Source organism: Protopterus annectens, chromosome 6.part1, assembly GCF_019279795.1.
Source record: "Protopterus annectens isolate FY-2018-M chromosome 6.part1, PAN1.0, whole genome shotgun sequence".
NCBI classification, from domain to species: Eukaryota; Metazoa; Chordata; order Ceratodontiformes; family Protopteridae; genus Protopterus; species Protopterus annectens.
This window is the reverse complement of record NC_056738.1, coordinates 488,624,895-488,639,982: the sequence shown is the minus strand read 5'-3', so window position 1 is coordinate 488,639,982 and position 15,088 is coordinate 488,624,895. Positions and strand designations below refer to the sequence as shown.

General features: G+C 38.9%; 1 protein-coding gene across 1 annotated transcript in view; it reads right to left on the bottom strand.

Moving 5' to 3' along the window:
* PIKFYVE (phosphoinositide kinase, FYVE-type zinc finger containing) overlaps nucleotides 1–15,088 on the bottom strand; it is a 3,858,188-nt gene that overhangs the window by 668,137 nt on the left and 3,174,963 nt on the right. Inside the window, 1 exon segment of the mRNA XM_044075403.1 lies at nucleotides 5,759–5,819. Within this exon segment, the coding sequence (XP_043931338.1) occupies nucleotides 5,759–5,819 (61 nt within the window).

Below are 15,088 nucleotides of genomic sequence, written 5' to 3'. Positions count from 1 at the left end.
CTTGTAAAATCTTAGTCACTGGATCAGCTGACGGAAATGACAGAGGTTAATATTATGGGGAACAGAGTTAGGTTTGTTAGAGGTCCAGTCTATGTTATGGTCACAGAACAGGATGGTTTCTTGGTTGAAAGTAGATAAACAGCTATGTATGTTTTCAGTAGTAATGGCATTTTTGAGGTAGGGGGATGTAGAAAGCTGCAATAATTATAGATTTCTGACCGCAAATCCCGATGGCGGGACAGATTTATGTCCCAGAGGCTCCACCATCTGTGGAACTGACTCCCTCTCCGCATCAAGCAGAGTACCTCTTTACCCCTTTTTAAGCGGGACCTGGATAACGGGATGGGAAACAGAAAATACATCCCTGGGATTCCACCCATGCCCCTGCTGGACTGGGGCATCAGGTGCTGATTTGTCTATACATGGTCTAAACTCTTGGCAAGGCTTATAAAGGCCTTAGAGCCAATAGCCTAGTAACTTTCCATGATCCTATGACTGTTTAGGTGGAGTTTGGCTATTTGTATTTTTTCATTGCTGGATTGTGAAATAGTTGGGAGGTAAGTATGGCTTTTTAAGAGGGCTTGAAAGATGATGACCACACCCCCCAGCCCATCTTTCATAATAATGGTGTCACCAGGAGGACTAATTTCTTCATCTTTAATTTCATGTCTTAAGCAGGTTTCAGTGACAACTATGATGTGGGGTTGATGCAATTCATTTCATGCATGAAGGTCTGATATCTTACTGCAGGACACCTCGGGTGTAGAGATTACATATTATTAGTCTGGAGGAAGAAACTAGCGTTTGTTGCATTTTAGGGGATTGTTGAGGAGGGAAGTATTTATGCAGGGGGTTTGGGTGGGTTGGGTGTCGGTTTTGCTTTGGTGGGGCTAGTGTTGGGCCTGGGTTGGGGTGCACATCTCCGCTCTGTATTGACTCTGTTGTCTGCACTAAAAGATTTCTCTTCTGACCAACCCCAACACTGGGATTTGAAAAGATAAAGGGTGTTAATGCTGGGACCAAACAGATTTCAGATACCATTGTATCTTTCTCATGTAAACACTTGCCAGGGGTATCATAGGAATCATAGATGCCATGAGACACAAAATCCTGAGGTGTTCTCCTCAAAGTGACCAAAGTCTGACTGGAAAACCTTAGAAACTGACTTTTTTTTTTTTTTTTTTTAAAGATCCGTTTTTCCTGTGGAAGAAAAGTTCTTTGAACTGAGATGGCTATTTGACATCCCAGGAACAAAGACTTCTGAATGCTCTCTTGGAAACTTGGCTTTTGTAAGAGATCCCTCACCCAAGAGAGAGATTACAGACATTTTGAAAGAGACTCTGCAAAGATAAGCACGTGATCTAAATATGAAAAAAAATGTTGATACCCTGAAGACTGTAATAAGCTATAACTGCACCTAGACAATTTGTGAACACTATTGGTGCAGTGGATTTTCCAAAGGGTAAGGTAGAAAACTGATAATGTGATCCAGACACAAAGCCTTAAGAAACATGTGAAGTCTGGATAAGTAGAGATGTGATGAGCATCTTTTAAAGTCTAGTGTAACCAGGATACTTGAAAGAGGAAGAAGAGTTAACAGGTTGTGAAATGACATTTTGAAATAGACACCATCGCAAACAGGTTTAGGCAAGAAAGATCCAGAAATAGTCCCCAAGCATTTTCTTTCTCTGGCAACAGGAACATCCTTGAATAAAAACTCTTTACACCTGGGAAGGAGAAAGTGATTCCATCACTTCTTGGGTCAGCATGTGATGAAGAACAGGTGGAAACAAAACAGTCTGATCTGGGGTATGAGGAATGACCCCAGGAAAGGAGTTATTTTCTCCCACTACCATCTGTGACCCTGATGAATGATTTTCAGAACTCATTTGTTTGAAACAATCTGTTCCCAAAGTGAAAAATAGAGATGCTGACTTTCTGGAGGAAAAAAGGTGCCAGGGTGAGAGAGGTTCTCAAGGTCTCAAACAGTCATCAGACTTGCTAAACTGTCCTTGGTTATGGGAAGTTCGAGACTTCTTTTTTGCACCCCTTGGTATTGATTCTTAAATGTCTGTTTACTTGAATTTTGTTGGGATTGTTTATTCTTTTTTTTTTCCCCTCAAAATTGGAAGAGGAGATTAAGAAACCCTTGGTCAATTTGTAAAAAGAGGGCTGAAAACTCTTAGATTTCCTACCTCAGCTTGCCCCTTTCATCACACTTTGTGATTACCACTTCAGCAGAGGGGCCATACACTAAACCTCTATCCAAAGAAAATTTTAAAATCTCATGTTTAACATCATCTGGGAGGTTGTGAGAATGCAGCCATGCAAACTTCCTCTAAACAGTACCAGTGGCCATAGCATTGGCAAAAGTATCAAGAGAGTCATACAGAAACAACAAACAATGAGGAGTACCCTGTGCAATAGAAGAAACTAAGTTATTTAAAAAAGGATTTTCTCACAAGAAGAAACTGCAGTAAAACATTCCTCATACTTTTACAATTTGTCAAAACAAACTTAACATATCAGCTTGACAATTTAAAATTCTGAAAATCAAAGTTGCAGAAGTATACACTTTTTTCCCCATACCTATCAATAACTTTCGCATCCTTATCAGATAGAGTAGGATTAAAATTAACTAAGTGCTTAGTAGCAGTGGGATCAACTAGAGCTGTAGCTGCTGGGTCAGGTATGAGAACAGCCTTATGAGGTGCAGCTGGCTGAATATAAGTAAAACTGCAGGCAGAAACAAACATCCTCAAAAGCAGACAGACCAGGAGGAATGGGCGTCAGTTATTGAAAATCCTTCTGCAACAAACCTCAGTGTTCTCCCACTGAAAACACTGGGACATTCTAGCAACAGTGTCAAAGAAATAGAAACCCCCCACAGGGAGAATCAGATACTGAGCTGCTATCACAGTATGAATCAGAAATCCGAGGGTAAAACCCTGCATCTGTCTCTATCTTCCTGTTCAGATTTAGAATCTTGAATCGCTTCAGAAGAGAGATATCAGTCTTTCTTTTACCAGAAACTACATTACAAAAAAGATCAATACCCTGAATTAAACCTTGAGCCACACCTGGCAAACTACTACTATCCAATGAAATTGGATGAAGAGTTGATACATGCTTGCTGTCTTTTTGACAGGAAAAATGGAGCCAAATGTGTGTTACTAATGGCAACAGCTGCGTCCACAGGTGCAGGCACAGCATTCTGACTAAAACATGGAAAGCTTTCTTGTTCCTGCTCCCTCTCCCGGCAAGAGTGGGTCTCCCTTGCCCACTGAAAGGACCCCAACAACTGCACAGGATGTGGTAAACCCAGTCCATAATGGCTAAAAGATGAGTTGTCTGAGGTACAACAAATGGCCACAGCACAGTCACCCACCTAGCCCTGCTGTTGTGACAAAATAAAGCACTTTAAAACACTATGCCAGCCCCATCAAAAATAAGTGAATAAATAAAACAATTTCTCCACGGAAAAAAAATTTAGTTACTTTACACCACTTTCAAACTGACAGGATAAAGCAAATGCTCCATTTAAAGGTACATTGCAGTCACAGGACAGTCAGTTTAAACAAAACACTCCCATCTTTAAATACATTTCTTCAAGAAGAAAGTAATAAAACATCAACAAAATAAAAAAAAAAAAATTAAGTTTTTTTCCCCAAAGGGAACTTATCTGCCCAGCAAAGAAAAGCATAAGCCAACCATCAATTCTCAAAAGCCACAGAGAAGCATATGCTTTGCACCCAAACTTGTCTTTTAATCAGTTCAGCTTGAGCTGTTTTTTAACAGTTTAGGTACATGGAAGGTGCCCTGAACCTTCAGGAGCTAGCTGGCTGGCTGTTATAGTCATGGCAGGACACAACCCATATAGCTAAGGTGACTACAGCACTGATTAATATGATGAACATCTGTTTATTCAATAACACTGTAATCAAAATCTAATGGTAAATATTTGTTATGCTAGAGATTTTTATCAAACAGGTTACAGGGTTGCTACTTGCTATGTTTCTACAGAGCTGCTTAGTTTTATGGAGAAAATTACTAAAATCCAGGGTATGTCTTGAGGGTGACCAGGAAGAATAGCTGTAGGGGACAGCTTCTGAACAAAAGATAGGGAACTTTTTACAAGATACAGCAGAAAGAAACAATGCATTTAATATATTGTGTAGCAGTAAAATGAGATTATATGGGTGTGGGAGAAGCTGGCTGTACTTGCACACCTAACAGCAGCTAGACACAAGTCAGTATTTTTTTGCTCTGTCAATGTCTTCGCTTAGTTTACACTTTTCTGAGAGGTAGAATAATCAGGAAGGGGAATTCACATCTGAGATGCAGCTGGGTGAGATATTCAGACCTCTAGCAGAGTGGGAGATGGTTAATTCTCCTGTATTGAGCAGCTGCATCCGGGGGGGGGGTGTTAGATAAGTGTGATATGTTTTCTTACCCCCCCCCCCAACCTCTTAGTACAAATAATCTGGACAAAGGTAAAAATAATGATGGGACAAAGGCCTCAAAATAGGGTCAAAATTTAAATACTGTTCTTATAAACAGAAAGTTGACAGAATAATAGGACTTGTGCTAGCATGCATTTTTCTGAATAATATGAAGTCTTAAACTTAAATGTTTGCTATTTGATGACTTCAGTCCTCAGTGATTTGTCAGAAAACCATACATTTTATGGGGAAAAGACCAAAAATAAGGTAAAAATTTGGACATGTTGCAAAAAATCTGGAAAGTTGAGAGGTATGCATAAAAACAGCACACAAAGCAGGAGATTGCATCAGTAAGAACACAGGTAAACAATGTATGCCCGCTGTATACATAGTCTTGGCTGTGGCAATGTTCTTAATACTCAAGCTCTGTGAAATAATATACAAAAACAGCTGCTATGATTACCTAAAGCATTTGGAGCAGTAAAAAAAGGCAAACAGGGGTAAAACTGCAGGTGCCTCTGAATACTGATATGTAACCTTTCCGTTCACTGATGGGGCATGTCACACTTTAAAAAGCAGCTTCTCCCCTGTGATTGAATTCTTCCTGTTTCATGGTATTTTGAATGGCACCTCAAGTATTTAGAGCAATAAAGAGGCAAAGAGGGGTAAATTGCAGGTGCCTCTGATTGTTGGTGTGCAACATTTCCTTTCACTTAGGTGTGTGCGTCATACTTTAAAGCAGCTTATCCTTTCTACTTGAAATACTTAGAGCAATAAAAAGACAGACGGGGATAATTTGCAGGTGCCACTGAATGCTGGTGCACTGGGTATCCAAAGTAAAGCAAAATCCATTTCCTCTCTATAATAATATTCCCAAGGAATATATTCTGTACTCAGTTTTTTTGTGGTGGGTACTTTATCAACGTATTTAGCACTGAGTAACCAAGAAAGAAAACATGTACAGAAATTAGAAGTTAGCAGCTAGAAAGAGATTTCAGTACAGGCAAAAAAATAAGTGCATTACAAAGAACATGATACTACGACATGGTGGAGTGAACATTGCCTCGAGGTGATGGAAACCGTTGCTAAGACACCTTGACCCTATGCTCCAAAATAGGAGGAAAAAAGGGGCTGATGCCATAAAAGACTGATAAGTAACAAACACACAACCTTAGAAACTCAAGTTTTGTTTAAAAAGCTATTTCTAGTTCTAAAGAGAGATGTCTGAAACAATGCAAGGCAAGACTTGTTCAAAAATAATGCTGTGTTTTTACAAAATACTTCTCCATTTCACAAAATTTCAAGTTGCCTTTTACCTTTGTCACCATTTTGTAGGACTGCACAGGAATTTCTTGGTGAGGCGTCCAGTGCACTGGCCTGAATAAGTCAAAAATATTACGAGTGAGAAATGTGAAAATAAATAAATCAAGCAAACAATGAAATATATTTAGTGAGCAATATGCAGATCTATATCATCATTCTAACGTAACAGGTGTCTCCTCTGGCAGAAGTTCTAAATGCTTTCATTAAATTATCACTAAAGTAACAGGTGTCTCCTCTGGCAGAAGTTCTAAATGCTTTTACTAAATTATCATCTAACACATAAGCAGACATTCATTAACAGAAAAGAAAACAAACCAGATTAACATTTGTCATTGTCAGATATATAGCTGGCTAATCTAGCACCTGGTAGGTTTACTACCTGTCTCGCTTTGTGAAGGCAGCCCTTATTTTGGGAGCTGTGTCTATAAATTTTCTGTAATATTTGCATTAAACAATAATTTTGTATCTGAAACACCTAAATATTATATGAAACATCATAAGCAACAGAAATGCTAAGTGAAAAATGCTTTATTTTGGCCAAAAAATGAAGTTCAGTGCTTTTCAGTATTTGTGGAGATGTTTTGTCCAGCAAAATCTCATATTTCTACAAAAAGTCCCACTTTGGACATATGAAAAGGTGGCAACCCTAGCGCCTGGAGCCATTCCCTGATCTGGCACCCCTTAAGCATCAAAAATGTCCCTGACCTTACTTGGTGCTTGTGAAATGCAAGAGCCAATGAGGTCCTGTTTCTGCATTCCACTGCTGCCCCTCCTTCCACAGACTACAATAATTAAAAAGAAAAAGAAAAACTATTTTCATTCCTTAAACTGCTGCAAACTGCTTGCTACATTTGTAACAAGAAGTTGTGACAGTTTATGCACATGGAACATAGACTGCATAAGTTACTGCAGGAAAAAAAAAGAAAAAAACTTCAGTTTAAACTACTGCAAATTACTAGCTACAATCTTGCAAGCAAATGCTATATTTTCTACCATGTATGGAGCTGCCATGCTCAGATTCATCTTTAAAAAAAAAAAAAAAAAAAACTCTTTTTTCCTTTTAAACTGCAGCAAACTTCAGTTTATATAATACACAGAGCTATAGCACTCAAATGTCTCTACCAAAATAAATAAATAAAATAAAAATATATATTTTTTTCCCTTACAAACTGTAGCAGTCATGGATGCCTACAGTGCTCAGATTCATCTTAAAAAAATAAAATAAAATAAGAAACAAAACAAAAACTTGTTTACCATTTTAAAGTGTAGCAAGCAGATGCTACAGGTTCTACCATGGAGCAATGCAGTGCTCAGATTTGCTTCAAAAAGCTATTTTTGTTTGTTTTAAACTGTTTGTGTCTACATATCAAGTAGTTGCTACAGTTAGACCACACACACAGCTCTACACTGTGTACCTTTGACTGCAGATGCAATGACAGCATTTAAAAACCAGTATACACTACTGCTAAACAGTGATTGGTATAGCCTAATCACAACCTCAGGGAAGCTACCCCCTTCCTTGCCCTACCCTTGCTATGCTACTGGCATGTATTATACATTACATATACGTTTTCTTTCTTTTTAACAATTACTCACTTCAGTATTACATAACTTGCTCAAGCCTGTCTTCCCTTAAACCTCACTAATCCTCTTGTATATTATTCTGCATGTATTGTTCCCACAAATTCCACTGACAAATTTTTTTGACTTGATTATGCCCCAGGAAAACAACAGTTCAAGAAATGATGCAGTCTTTTGAGATACAGTGACCAACTGTCAGGTCTCCCACTACAGGAAAGGTTGAGAGGCATTAACCATTGCGGACGTACCGCTTCAGTGATGCCAGGGTAGTACTGCAGCTGAAGTGGTATGCAGGCCTGCATGTATATGCAATGCTAGAGGAAGCCAAAGCAGTAAATGGTGGGCAGTACACATCAGCATGCCTCCTGTCTGCTGTAAAGTCAAGCATCAGTTAGGGTTGTTCTAAGTGACACCTCCACCCATAACCACTCATCCATCATGCCACCTGCCCAGGTCATCAGAGTCCTTCACAACAACTGACGTACACGATTATGAGGAATACATGGCAGACAAAGCAGTGGGGGTCAGGATACGTACAGTGGCTAGAATCTGGTTAGGTACTGCAGTTAAATAGGCAAAACTGAACCTTGTGGAATGATCTAAAAAAATTACTTAAGTATGGTGTACCAGTTTCCAGTTTTTATTCAAGTTTATGATGCTAAACATGGAAATGGTTTATGAGCAGAAATATGTAGATATGTAGAAATATATGGAAAAGTATAAAACATAAGCTACTTGCTACCTCTACAATGCTGAACATCTAGTATCACTGAAGTACATCCAGGTCAACTCACCATGATTGCAGTGTTGCTTTGCAAAACTGCTGGCAACTGATCAGTTTGTAATCAACCACTTATCTAAAAATGTCCATGCTCTGCAATCAAATCAGGAATGCTGCAAAAAGGAAAATTTCTCTTTAGTCAAGAGGCAGTAACCTTAGAATTAAATCAGACAAGTAGTGCATAGAGCAAACCCACCCGCACAAGCAGTACTTTGACTGCAACCATACGTTGATTTCTGATTTTAACGTCAAAGAACGTTCTTCACTCGAGTAAAACCTAAATAATTAGGCTAAAAAGAGACCAACAGAAGAAAAATTCCGTCTTTAGAAACTCTAAACACTTCTATGGATGAACTTTTTATTCTACTTGTTTTATGTTTTTTCTCCAAACTGATTTGCCAATGAACCGTCCCATTTTTTTTTTTAATTTTACTTTGGTTTACCTAAAAAGAGGTGTAGCCAGAAGAAAGCAGACTCAGATAAACTAACTCCGGGTAGGAACAAGATGATTGGTGAGTTAGGGGAGAAATGTGTTGTTAGGGTAATACATCACAGTACTGACAGTAAGTCGTATTCTAGATGGTTGGAGAATAATCATTTTACTGTCAGTGTACAAGAACAAAGAGGACATTCATTCACAACTGTGGATAGTACAGGGGCACCAAATTACTGTCACACTGCATTAATGATGATAAATAAGAGAGCAGCAGAAAGTAAAGTGGGAGATGAACAGTATAGATTCAGATCAAGACACAGTGCAACCAGGACTCCCAAGATGGCTGCACAATGACTAACAGCTTATTTTCAGCTCTTCCAGTGTGAAAACAGAAACTCAAGAGAGAGACAGTAAACTAATATTTTTGGGTAAATTTCAGTAACTGGCTACTAAGTGCACTGCCTGGATGCCAGCAAAAAAGAAATTCAGAGAAACTAAAAGAAAATCAAGCACAAAAGGTGAGGATAAAAACTGACTGGGAACAATTCTGCAGCTGCTCATCAAAAAACAGTGCAAGCTTTGGTGCACAACATGACTTCCAGTAACCTAGAAGAAAAAAGTCAAATGTACTCAGAGCTGATTAAAATAAACGAAACACTGTGAGTCCATCAACTCAAATAATAAAAGGCTGTTAAAAATGGAAGAAACTTTCAACAGATAATCAGATGAAATAACAAAACTGCACAAGTCAGAGGTCAAAAATGAAGAAAAAGTTGGCTGAATCTGAGTCTATTCAAGAGAGATTTCAAAAATTAATTGAATTAGAGGACAGAGCATACAAGGAAAACCTGAGATTTTCTGCTGTACCAGAGAAGCTGGAATGATCAGAATATTATTAATTTTATGAAAGTTCAAATAAGCAACTGGTCTGATATGCCACCAGCAGTTGTTAATTGAAAAGAAAATTGTGTATGCTCCAAACCTGGCCATGAGAAAGCAACGTAGACCTTTAATAGTAAAGATGCAATCTTACCAGCAGAAGGAGCTGATTCTCACAAAACAGTGGCAGAACCTCTCAACTGTACAGCTTTTTGCAGACTGTCCAGATTTTTGCCTTTTATTTTTGGTCTATTTTTAATAAAATTGTGGCTTTCTGGCAAATTAGTGGTAAATCATTAAAGATTGAACTTAGAAAATAATGACAGCCATTTGAGTTTTAGACTTCATACAGTTCAGAAAACTGATGCTAATGCAAAACCTGTTATTCTATCACCTTTCTAAGTTTGTAAGAACAATATTTCAAAATTGTCCCTATTTGGACCACTTTTTTATTGCTTTGTCTTGATTTCTTACTCTAAGAGATTGAGAGGTATGGGCAGAAGGATAAAGGACCAATAGCAACAGACGGTATTTGGTTTGTGGAAAATGATTACTCATAGTGCACCAGGCAGGAGGAGTAAATTTATTTCACTAATCAGGGAATATCGAGAAGTAGGCACCAGATTCAGTCTGTTGTACTCAACTATCTTCAGAATATTATTTCCTAGAGGGATAAAATCACTTTTTGATGCAGAACATGCTACGGAGGAAATACAAAAGTTAGTCCAACAAAAAGTGAGCTGTGAACTTGTCCCAATGAAACCATTTCCAGTGGTTCAACAAAAAATGCTTGAGACACAGAAAAAAAAGCACAGGAGTTGACTAGAACTGAGAGTATGTTGGAAATGAAAGAGCCTTGATTTGGGAGATGGAGATAAACTGAAATAAAAACAGCAACTTGGAAATTGACAAATATGGGATTACAAAGCATTAATTAAATTTGTGAAACATGACAGAACAAGAAACCCTAGAAATATTGAACATTTTTGACTTTGTTAAACTTGGAGGGGACTCTAAAGCATACACCTTACTTCATGTCATTAATGTTTGGAAGAACACTTATGACAGGGAAGACGAGGGAGAGAGTGAACTATAAGTACAACAAAATTTTGTTCTTATAAGTAGTATTTTCTTATAAAGCAAGACAATCTGTGTGCTACAAAGTAAAGTTTTCTCAGTTAATTTCAAGTAATGGGGATGCTAAAGCAAAAAGTTGCTCCTGTTTTTTTTTCTTCTGCTTTCTTTCTTCTTGTTCAGTTTTAAGAAATGTAGGTAATGCAATGCAAAAAAAAAAAAAAAAAAGAGAGAGACAAGTCTGGTCAAAAGAATATGATACAAAATAATTGATGTGCTTTTTCTCATTCTTGCATAAAGGAATGACCGGATTAAGGTCCTTGTCTTGATCTAGTAACAAGTTTTAAGAAAAAGCAAATAAGTAAAAAGGATCTGATAAAGAGCAGTAAAAAACAGAACACTTTTTTCTTTCAATGGCTAGGAAATAATCCTTTCTGAAAGCATTCAAGTGTTTTCCCAATCTGGGAGAGCAATAAAGATGAGACAAAAGCAGATAGCACTAAGTAAAAACACAGTCTGTACCATGTGGCTTAGCATGGATAACCCAAGCCTGTGAGTGTGGTTGTCAGTTTAGGACAATTGTTTCTATTAGGAAGGTAAAATTTAATATTTAAAGATGTACATAGTTTTGTGTGTTATTATTAAGTTAATAGGTTTTTGGGGAGTATGGGGTGCACTTCTTTTTTGTTTGAGGGCTTTCAATTAAACAAAAAAGGCATGTAAGATAGGCTCAAATGGATATGACAAGAAACAACTGTATAAAAGATCAGCCTGTTAAACATTAGTGTATGCACATACCACAAAAGCTAGAACTAGATAATTAACAAAAAAACTGTTATACATAAAGGGTGGGAATAACTTTTTTAACATAATAACGCTTTCTCTATTATCTTAAAATGTAAATGGTCTCACAGATATAAACAAATAAGGAAGAGTAGTGAACTAAATTAAAAGATGTAGAGCACAAATAGCTATGATACAGGAGACACATTTGGGAAAAAAGTAAACAAGTGAATTTGATAAAAAAAGGTTTTCAGAATGGTTATGCAGTGGGATACCTAGGATGAAGGAAAAGAGATGTACTTATATTAATTGCAAGAGCTCCAATATGGATAGAAGAGGATAAAAATTATAACAATGGTAGAGATTTATAGTACTAAGGGGATAATGGCAAGGAAGAAGGATTACACCTGCATATATTTGCATTCCACTTAAAACTGTTATAAGGGAGCTTAAGAAAATTCTGTGAGAAACAATTGGTCTTCAGCAGGGAATATTACTTACAGGTGGGGAATGGAATTTGATTTGCCACAAAGAAGCTGTGTCTGGGGGTCCCAAAAGGGAAAATAAAGTACAGTTTTGTACCTACCATAAATGTAGATGTTCGAAGATCCACATTGCTGCAGTCCTTACACTTGGGTAGTCCGCTGTCCTCGGTCGGCCCGAATATCAAAGTATAAGGCTGACGTCGGTCAAGGCGCATTTGACTGACATCAGGACGTCAGGGTACAAATGTGCATGACCAACGTCATATCCTCAGTCTTTTCTTGCCCCAGATGTCAGAAGACCCTAAAACTAAAGGTCAAAACCAAAAGACAGCAAACAACCAACCAACCTTTGCACTAACTATATGTACAATATATACAATATACACAATATGTACAATCCAACCCACACAACCGCCTCTAACTACAGAGGGGAAGGAGGGAGGGTAAATTGGACTGCAGCAATGTGGATCTTCGAACATCTACATTTATGGTAGGTAGAAAACTGTACTATGTTCTTCATCTCACATTGCTGCAGTCCTTACACTTGGGTAGAATCCCAAAGCAGAGGTAAAGGAGGATGGCTAACTACAAGGAAGCAGGAGCTGCCAAAATGCCCTGCAAAACAGCAGTGGCAAAACCAGCCCTGGATTTAGAGTAAAGTGGCAGGTGATAATGCCTAGAGAAAGTATGCACTGAACTCCAAGTAGCTGCCTCCAAAATATCCTTGGTTGCCACTCCCCTCAAAAAAGCTGTTGATGTGGCAGTAGCCCTAGTAGAATGAGGCCTAATCCCAGCTGGAACCTCCTTGCCATGATGGGAATAACAGAAAGCAATGCAAAACCCAATCCACTTAGAAATAGTTTGTTTTGACACAGGCTTGCCCTGAGAACTCAAAGCAAAGGAAACAAACAACTGCTGAGACTGCCTGAACCCTTTAGTTCTGTCCAAATAATAACGCAACTGCCTGTGTACATCTAAAGTGTGCAAAATCTTTTCCCCTTTATTTTGGGGATTTGCATAAACAGTAGGCAAATGAATAGTTTGGTTTAAAGCCACACTAGAAACCACCTTAGGCATAAAGGAAGGATTAGTACGTAATGATACCCTATCCTTATGGAAAATCAAGAAAGGCTCAACCGCCATAAGGGCCTGCAATTCAGAAACCCTTCTTGCAGAGGTAATTGCCAACAAAAAAGCAGTCTTCCATGATAAATATTTCAATTCAGAAGTAGCTGCAGGCTCAAAAGGTTGTAGAGTGAGTTTCTCCAACACAAAATTGAGATCCCAAGCAGGAGTAGGAGCTCTTCGTGGGGGTCTTATATTCTTTGCCCCTCTAAGAAATTGCTTTAACAAAGGATGAGAAAACAATGGTGGGACACAATCATAGTGAGCCGAAATTGCTGCAGCATGAACCTTAATAGAAGAGAAAGACAAACCTTTGTCCAATAACTCTGTAAGATATTGAAGAGCCACACTCAAATTAGGCTCAGAAACATCAAAATCTTTTGCTGCACTCCAAAATAAAAATCTCTTCCATTTATCTGCGTACACTTTCCTTGTACTAGGCCTTCTAGCTTCCAAAATCACATTCAAAACTTGTTGTGGAAGTTGAGACCCTCTATGGTTCAAAACAGAATATGCCAGGCCGTTAGGTGAAGAGAGTGAAGTTTGACATTCAGTAAATGGCTGTTCTCCTGTGACAACAGGTGTGGAATTGAAGGCAAAGGCCATGGAGGCTTCCGTACCAGACTTCTCAGTAATGGGTACCAGTGCTGTCGAGGCCAATCTGGAGCTATTAAAATCATCCTTGGCTTGTCCTGTCTGACCTTTAGAAGTACCTTTGGGAGGAGAGGTAGAGGAGGAAAGGCATACACATGAAGATTGCTCCAATTGAAAGAAAGAGCGTCCACTTTCCAAGCTGTGGGATGAAACCTTTTTGTGCAAAACTTTGGCAGCTGATGGTTTAGTGGAGAAGCGAACAGATCTATGTCTGGAGTTCCCCATGACACTGTCAATTTCTGAAATACATGAGGATCCAATTTCCACTCGTGGGGATCCATAATTCATCTGCTCAACACATCTGCTAAGGAGTTCTGTGCTCCTGGCAGAAACCTTGCCTGAAGATTGAGCTGTAAACTGAGAGCAGTCTCCCACAAAATCATTGCTTGCCTGCATAGAGGATAAGAATCGTTCCCCTTGCTTGTTGATGTACCACATGACAGTTGTGTTGTCTGTTAGAATCAACACCTGCCCTGGAAGAAGTAAATCCTTGAAAGCTCTTAATGCAAACTAGACTGCTAACATCTCCTTCAGGTTGATATGTAGATGTTGTAGTCTGGCAGGCCACTTGTCTTGTATCCACTTTCCATTTAGATGAGCTCCCCAAGCTTTGTCTGAGGCATCTGTCGTTAAAATCTGACTCGCCTCTGGCCGGGTCACAGAGAGTCCCTTGTTTAGGTGACATTCCTGAGCCCACCACAAAAATTCCTTTTGAATGCAAGGTATTATTTGAATGACAGTGTCCAGATCCTGGCAGTGCTGTGTCCATACATTTTTGAGATACCATTGTAGCTTCCTCATATGCAGTTTGGCATTGGGAAGCACCAGAATACAAGATGCCATGAACCCTAATGCTTGAAGGACTGTCCTTGCAGTCAGCACGGACTGATGAGATAGTTGATGAAAGTAAAGGGATAGACTCTTTTGTTTGTCCAGGGTTAAAAAGGCCATCTGGGATGCTGTATTCAGTCTCACACCCAGAAAGCACATGTCCTGAGAGGGTACTAGACTGGACTTTATTTCGTTCACAGAATACCCTAGGCATCTTAGCACTGCTATCACATATTCCAAATGATGAAGAAGCTCTTCCCTTACTTGAGCCAGAATCAGGCAGTCATCCAAATAAGGATAGATCTGTATTCCTTTTAGCCTGAAGAAAGCTATCACTGGAGCCAGAACTTTCGTGAACACTCTGGGCAGTAGATAAGCCAAAGGGCAATGCAGAGAACTGATAGTGAGAAGTCCCAGCTCGAAAACGCAGATACTTCCTGCAACTTAGTCTGATAGGAACATGAAGGTAAGCCTCCTTGAGATCCAAAGTTACCATCCAATGATCTTTGCCCAGCAGAGGTAAAAGCTGCTGCAACGTCAACATTTTGAACTTGGGAATGTCCAGATAAGTGTTGAGGATAGATAAATCCAAAATTGGTCTCCACGTGTTCCCCTTCTTTGGTACTAGGAACAGGCGAGAATAAAATCCTAGACCCACTTCTGGCATAGGGACCGGCTGTATGGCCCCTATTTG